The sequence below is a fragment of the chloroplast genome of Lactuca saligna, assembly GCF_052625555.1.
Source record: "Lactuca saligna chloroplast, complete genome".
NCBI classification, from domain to species: domain Eukaryota; kingdom Viridiplantae; phylum Streptophyta; class Magnoliopsida; order Asterales; family Asteraceae; genus Lactuca; species Lactuca saligna.
The window spans coordinates 57,501-65,000 of NC_066756.1; the positions used below are offsets into that span (position 1 = coordinate 57,501).

General features: G+C 34.3%; 9 protein-coding genes across 9 annotated transcripts in view, besides 1 other annotated feature; 5 read left to right on the forward strand and 4 right to left on the reverse strand. All coding sequences in view use genetic code 11, as the record gives it.

Moving 5' to 3' along the window:
- Positions 1 to 1,105, forward strand: part of accD (acetyl-coenzyme A carboxylase carboxyl transferasesubunit beta) — a 1,641-nt gene extending 536 nt beyond the window's left edge. Inside the window, exon 1 of the mRNA in view lies at positions 1 to 1,105. This exon is cut by the window's left edge and continues 536 nt beyond it. Within this exon, the coding sequence (YP_010495174.1) occupies positions 1 to 1,105 (1,105 nt within the window).
- Positions 1 to 7,500: part of a sequence feature (large single copy (LSC)) that runs on past both edges of the window.
- psaI (photosystem I reaction center subunit VIII) lies at positions 1,806 to 1,916 on the forward strand. The gene has a single exon. It carries the CDS (start codon positions 1,806 to 1,808, stop codon positions 1,914 to 1,916), a length of 111 nt encoding a protein of 36 aa, YP_010495175.1.
- ycf4 (photosystem I assembly protein Ycf4) lies at positions 2,325 to 2,879 on the forward strand. The gene has a single exon. It carries the CDS (start codon positions 2,325 to 2,327, stop codon positions 2,877 to 2,879), a length of 555 nt encoding a protein of 184 aa, YP_010495176.1.
- Positions 3,682 to 4,371, forward strand: cemA (chloroplast envelope membrane protein). Its single transcript has one exon. The coding sequence runs from the start codon at positions 3,682 to 3,684 to the stop codon at positions 4,369 to 4,371; it is 690 nt and encodes a 229-aa protein (YP_010495177.1).
- petA (cytochrome f) lies at positions 4,598 to 5,560 on the forward strand. Its single transcript has one exon. The coding sequence runs from the start codon at positions 4,598 to 4,600 to the stop codon at positions 5,558 to 5,560; it is 963 nt and encodes a 320-aa protein (YP_010495178.1).
- Positions 6,336 to 6,458, reverse strand: psbJ (photosystem II protein J). The gene has a single exon. The coding sequence runs from the start codon at positions 6,456 to 6,458 to the stop codon at positions 6,336 to 6,338; it is 123 nt and encodes a 40-aa protein (YP_010495179.1).
- Positions 6,607 to 6,723, reverse strand: psbL (photosystem II protein L). The gene is given in 1 exon segment: positions 6,607 to 6,723. A coding segment is annotated over 1 exon segment (117 nt).
- Positions 6,746 to 6,865, reverse strand: psbF (cytochrome b559 beta subunit). Its single transcript has one exon. It carries the CDS (start codon positions 6,863 to 6,865, stop codon positions 6,746 to 6,748), a length of 120 nt encoding a protein of 39 aa, YP_010495181.1.
- Positions 6,875 to 7,126, reverse strand: psbE (cytochrome b559 component alpha subunit). The gene has a single exon. The coding sequence runs from the start codon at positions 7,124 to 7,126 to the stop codon at positions 6,875 to 6,877; it is 252 nt and encodes an 83-aa protein (YP_010495182.1).

Genomic DNA, 7,500 nt, shown 5'->3' on the forward strand with positions numbered 1-7,500 from the left:
TCAGTCCGAAATCTGTATTGATAATTACATTCTAAGTGTTAATTACAATTCCAGTAACGATAATTCCAGTAATGACAATTCCAGTAATGACAATTCCAGTAATGACAATTCCAGTAACGATAATTCCAGTAATGACAATTACAGTAATGATAATTCCAGTAATGACAATTACAGTAATGACAATTACATTTCTAGTTCCATTTGTAGTGAAAGTGAAAATATTAGTCAAGACGAGGATATCACAACGGATGATGAAACTATACCAGAAAGTTCTACTCATATGCGTGTAACTCAACAATACCGGCATTTGTGGGTTCAATGCGAAAATTGTTATGGATTAAATTATAAGAAATTTTTTAAATCAAAGATGAATCTTTGTGAACAATGTGGATATCATTTGAAAATGAGTAGTTTAGATAGAATCGAACTTTTGATCGATCCGGGCACTTGGGAGCCTATGGATGAAGACATGGTCTCTCTGGATCCCATTGAATTTCATTCGGAGGAGGAGCCTTATAAAAATCGTATCGATTCTTATCAAAGAAATACAGGATTAACCGAGGCTGTTCAAACAGGCAGAGGGCAACTAAACGGTATTACCGTAGCAATTGGGGTTATGGATTTTCAGTTTATGGGAGGTAGTATGGGATCCGTAGTCGGGGAGAAAATTACCCGTTTGATTGAATACGCTACTAAAGAATTTCTACCTCTTATTATAGTGTGTGCTTCCGGAGGGGCACGCATGCAAGAAGGAAGTTTGAGCTTGATGCAAATGGCTAAAATATCTTCTGCTTTATATGATTATCAATCAAATAAAAAGTTATTCTATGTACCAATTCTTACATCTCCTACTACCGGTGGGGTGACAGCTAGTTTTGGTATGTTGGGGGATATCATTATTGCCGAACCCAATGCCTACATTGCCTTTGCGGGTAAAAGAGTAATTGAACAAACATTGAATAAAACAGTACCCGAGGGTTCACAAGCGGCCGAGTATTTATTCCAGAAAGGCTTATTCGATCTAATCGTACCACGTAATCCTTTAAAAAGCGTTCTAAGTGAGTTATTTCAACTACACACTTTCTTTCCTTTGAATCAAAATTAGAACATTAAGTTCAATTATTTTGAGCAAACAAGTAATTAGTTTATCGGAATCCAAGTTAAAATTAGACGAATGGGGTTTTCTTTGTTGGCATAAGATCTAATTATATAAAGAATCAAAAGTCACAGAAAATCCGCCCCTTTTCTATATTCCTGATTATTGATCAAGAAGCCTCTATTAACAAGATAAAAGATGAAATTCTTATTTTCGTGAAATTAGGCAAATCAAAAAAATATACTCTTCTCGTCATATATAATGAAAATCTATAAAATATAGAATTTTTTCTTTTTTTATATCTTACGATAATCCTATTTTGACTAAGAATCCCTGATGGATGGGATTCTAACAAACCCTTCAATATATTCAATATAATTATAAATATAAATAGAATCTAATTAATTTTTAAGAAACTTTTTGCTTAGTAAATGAAATTCGAAGACAAGAGCAAAAAATGAAGAAAAGAATATCTCATCCATATCCTTTCAAATCTTTCATGTAGAAAGATCAAAAACTACATTATATACTCACTTAGATAGATACTTATATTTATACTTAATAGCTATTAAGTAATAATAATAATTCCAATTTAGAATTATCAAATTATAATAAGATATCTTTATATATAATAAGATATCTTTATATTATAAATATAAAATATAAATAATAATAACAGGTACAAATAGTAAATCGAGGTAGCCATTCTATGACAACTCTTAACTTTCCCTCTGTTTTGGTGCCTTTAGTAGGCCTAGTATTTCCAGCAATCGCAATGGCTTCTTTATTTCTTCATGTTCAAAAAAACAAGATTGTTTAGAGCCGATGGCACAAAATCTCATCTATTTTTTTTTTTCAAAACTGACGCTTGTATCATAACACAGATATCTATTTAGCAAAATATGGTATAAGCGGCTTCCGCCGAAAAACTCTTATGTCTCCAGAAAATGCTATAGGGATCAATGGATTCTAGCTATTTTCAAATAGACCCGAATTGACGGATAGCTGAACTGTAAAGTTGGTCTATCTATATCTATTTGGCTATCTTTAGTGAGATCGTACGAAGGGTATGTTATTAGTTTAGATCTAACGAATTTAATGAATTACTCCTAAAGGATCACATCAAACTAGTGCTAGTTGATGCGAGTTACTTCGGAAAAAAAAAGGACTAAAGTCAAATTCATTTGGGGTATTCTCTCAATTCCAAAAAAAATCAACTGGATCAAGTATGAGTTGTCGATCAGAACATATATGGATAGAACCTATAACGGGGGCTCGAAAAACAAGTAATTTCTGCTGGGCTGTTATCCTTTTTTTAGGTTCATTAGGATTCTTGTTGGTTGGAACCTCGAGTTATCTTGGTAGAAATTTGATATCTTTATTTCCGTCTCAGGAAATAGTTTTTTTTCCACAAGGAATTGTGATGTCTTTCTACGGAATCGCGGGTCTTTTTATTAGCTCCTATTTATGGTGCACAATTTCGTGGAATGTAGGTAGTGGTTATGATCGATTTGATAGAAAAGACGGAATAGTGTGTATCTTTCGTTGGGGATTTCCTGGAAAAAATCGTCGGGTCTTCCTACAATTTCTTATAAAAGATATTCAGTCTGTCAGAATAGAAGTGAAAGAAGGTATTTATGCTCGTCGTGTCCTTTATATGGATATCAGAGGCCAGGGAGCCATTCCATTGACTCGTACTGATGAGAATTTTACTCCACGGGAAATGGAACAAAAAGCTGCTGAATTGGCCTATTTCTTGCGTGTACCAATTGAAGTATTTTAAGAAATGAGCCGGAATGCTTTCTCAGCAGGAGGGCAAAAACGCAAGAATGCTCTTTTTCCATAACATAACTTAATTGAGGTTTCTTCAGAACATTCATTCGAGTCAAAGCAGACATATATGGAACAAGTATAAAAAAAACTATTTTGGGGATCTTTTAGATGTATCGATTTAGATGTATCGAAATATACATAACTCAATTCAATAAAAAAATAAGAAACAAATCGAAATATCTCATAATCAACCATTTAGAAATAAGGAAATTCCACCCCTTTTAACTTGTTGGAATTGAGACTTTAGAGATCATATCTTGTAATTTTTTCGAAGCTTATTTTTATACTTTTTGTGCTCCTTAATGACCAAAAAATTGAATCTCTTATAATGATAATTAGCAAATTTATGTCGTTTTTTGTCACTCATTTTTCACAATATTCTTCAGAAATTTCCCTCAATTATTCTATCCCTGACTACTCAGAGTAAGTTCAATTTTTTCGAAATATTAGAGATTTTTATATAATGATAGAAAAGGAGTTCTTTCGTCTCAAAATCTGAATAATATTATTCATTATTTCAATTTTTCTGGGCATTCATCGAAAGGAGATATGTGCTTCGAATTTGACCAATTGAGATATAGGTAAACATTCTTTTTTGATTATTTATCCATTCCAATTTTTCGTCTATTTCTGTATTTTTTTCTAAATTCATAGGTTCGATAACTTGTAATAGAACTGATGCGGGAGAGAAATATTAGATTACATAGAGTCGACGAATGAGATAGGTTCATTAACAATTCAGAGATGAAAAAATGGAAAAAAAGAAAGCATTCACTCCTCTTTTATATCTTGCATCTATAGTATTTTTGCCCTGGTGGATTTCTCTCTCATTTCAAAAAAGTATGGAATCCTGGGTTACTAATTGGTGGAATACTAGGCAATCCGAACCTTTTTTGAATGATATTGAAGAAAAGAGTATTCTAGAAAAATTCATAGAATTAGAGGAACTCCTCTTCTTAGAGGAAATGATTAAGGAATACTCGGAGACACATCTACAAAACCTTCGTATAGGAATTCACAAAGAAACAATCCAATTAATCAAGATACACAACGAGGGTCGTATTCATACGATTTTGCACTTCTCGACAAATATAATCTGTTTCATTATTCTAAGTGGTTATTCTCTTTTGGGTAATAAAGAACTTGTTATTCTTAACTCTTGGGTTCAGGAATTCCTATATAACTTAAGTGACACAATAAAAGCTTTTTCTCTTCTTTTATTAACTGATTTATGTATCGGATTTCATTCGCCCCATGGTTGGGAACTGATGATTGGCTTTGTCTACAAGGATTTTGGATTTGTTCATAATGAGCAAATTATATCTGGCCTTGTTTCCACTTTTCCAGTCATTCTAGATACAATTTTCAAATATTGGATTTTCCGTTATTTAAATCGCGTATCTCCGTCACTTGTAGTGATTTATCATTCAATGAATGACTGAAAAATTATCTACCTAATCCAATTAGAATGTTTCTTACTTTGCAGTTGTACATAAGCAAAGCATTGAAAATCGTACTCACTCTTTATCTTTCTACCCATCCCGGAGATTCATCCTATATATTAATCCAGTCAAATTATTCCAGTAAATAACAGAATCGTGGATAGGAAACTCCATTAGTGACCTACCCCAATTTATTGTATAAATTTTCGGGATCAATGGTTGGACCATGCAAACTAGAAATAATTTTTCTTGGATAAAGGAACAGATTACTCGATCTATTTCCGTATCGCTCATGATATATATCATAACTCGTGCATCCATTTCAAATGCATATCCCATTTTTGCACAGAAGGGCTATGAAAATCCACGAGAAGCGACTGGACGTATTGTATGCGCCAATTGCCATTTAGCTAATAAACCAGTGGATATTGAGGTTCCGCAAACGGTACTTCCCGATACTGTATTTGAAGCAGTTGTTCGAATTCCTTATGATATGCAACTGAAACAAGTTCTTGCTAATGGTAAAAAAGGGGCTTTAAATGTGGGGGCTGTTCTTATTTTACCAGAGGGTTTTGAATTAGCCCCTCCCGATCGTATTTCCCCCGAGATAAAAGAAAAGATGGGCAATCTGTCTTTTCAGAGCTACCGCCCAAATCAAAAAAATATTCTTGTCATAGGCCCTGTTCCTGGTCAGAAATATAGTGAAATCACGTTTCCTATTCTTTCCCCGGACCCCGCTACTAAGAAAGACATTCACTTCTTAAAATATCCTATATACGTAGGCGGAAACAGGGGAAGGGGCCAGATTTATCCTGACGGGAGCAAGAGTAACAATACAGTTTATAATGCTACAGCATCCGGTATAGTAAGCAAAATCCTACGAAAAGAAAAGGGGGGATACGAAATAACCATAGCGGATGCATCGGATGGACGTCAAGTGGTTGATATTATCCCTCCGGGGCCAGAACTTCTTGTTTCAGAAGGCGAATCTATCAAATTTGAGCAGCCGTTGACAAGTAATCCTAATGTGGGCGGATTTGGTCAGGGAGATGCAGAAATAGTACTTCAAGATCCATTACGTGTACAAGGCCTTTTGTTCTTCTTAGCATCTGTTATTTTGGCACAAATATTTTTGGTTCTTAAAAAGAAACAGTTCGAGAAGGTTCAATTGTCCGAAATGAATTTCTAGACTCGCGGATTTATCGACCTCAAGTTTGTAAAAAGAACCAAATTTTTTTTAGTAATTATGATTATCTATGATAAAAAATAAAATTCTAAAAAGCCTTTTGTTTGTTTATACTCTTTTTCTACGAGATGCCGGGAATTCCTTGTACCACATTCCTAGCCACAGTATGTAGATTGTGAAGAAGACTATTTGACTTGACCCCTTCTTTCTTTGTTTTTGTTTTTTTATAAAAATTTGGGGTGATGTTATTATGTTGCTATTGGCAGATTAAAATGTGATAAAATGCATTTGAGTCTAATACAATGGACTTCGGCTAGATCCTATACAAAAGTAAACGCAAAATAGAACGGATAATTGAAGGGAACAAATATTTCTGGGAGGGGTTATTCGTCTTCCTAGTCTTCGACACAAGAAAGGGGTGTGAAAAATCCTTTTCTTGTGTCGAAATAATAATGATTCTTGATACTGTTCGTCAAACATTCCTAGTGTTAGTTTCTATTTTTTACAGACGTATCAGAACGTTTTTTTATAGTTATTACGTATTTTATTTATTCTTATCTTATAATAATTACGTATACTATAAATAAAAAGTGGTGGACAAATAAAAGAGGAGGGGAAAATCTGTTGAGTAAATAGAACTTCTTCAATGAACTTATAAAAAAAAAATATTCTAATTATTAAGAACTCAACGGGACCTTCTCCCTCAAATCAGACAAACAAAGAAGGGAATCCGTTGAGTTCTTACGCTTTCATGTCTACAACTCAATTCATCCGATTACTACAGGGATGAACCCAATCCGGAATATGAACCATAAAAGAAAACACCTACTAAACCGATCACAAGAATACCAGCTACAGTACCTATTATCCAAAGAGGAATTCTTCCAGTAGTATCGGCCATTTACCCCACTTCCCTCCACATTTCATCAAGTGGTCATGCTAGAGACATAAACAGTCATGGATAATTATGAGATGAGATCCTTCCGAATGGGGTAAGAGAAAGAATACCTAGAACGATTAGTCTATTATTTTAGTTCTCTCTCCTTTTCTTAATTGAAGAAATAATTGGAAAATAAAACAGCAAGTACAAAAATGAGTAATAACCCCCAGTAGAGGCTGGTACGATTCAATTCAACATTTTGTTCGTTTGGGTTTGATTGTGTCGTAGCTCTATAATTCGGATTAGGTTTATCGTTGTATGAACTGCATTGCTGATATTGACCCCAAAAAAGAAACGGTAGGTACAGCTAGGCCGTGAACAGTCAACCATCGCACTGTAAAAATTGGATAGGTTCGATCTATGGTCATTGAAGCCTCCTAAAAAGATCTACTAAATTCATCGAGTTGTTCCAAAGAATCAAAACGGCCGGTGATTAATGGAATTCCTTGTCGGTTTTCTGTGAAATACTCGTTTGGCCGAGGGCTTCCAAACACATCGTAAGCTAAACCAGTGCTGACGAATAACCAACCCGCAATGAATAGGGAAGGTATAGTAATGCTATGAATGACCCAGTAGCGAATACTGGTAATAATATCAGCAAAAGAACGTTCTCCTGTGCTTCCAGACATGCTGAGCTCCACATATTCTTGTACAGTCAAAAGGGGATCGATTCCGTAAAAGATTGGATCAGTAAATGGAAATTCACTGAAAAAAATCTTTGTGAGATCGTCAATATTGTACCGAGGGCGTCTTTAGAGTATACCGAATCAGTATAGCTATCCTTCTTCTGACACAGCAACGCACTTTCAATGAGTATTGGAAGGAGGTGCTAAATAATTTCTTTCTTCCGTTACTTGTTGTTTATCGATGTAAAATAATGTCCCATTCAATAGAAAATTATTAAATTGAAAATAATCTATTTCTCACCATTATGAGTTTAGGGCTAGAAACTGAGGATCAGGTAAAATATGAATCTGATAAGGTAGTTTCTAATAATTCATGA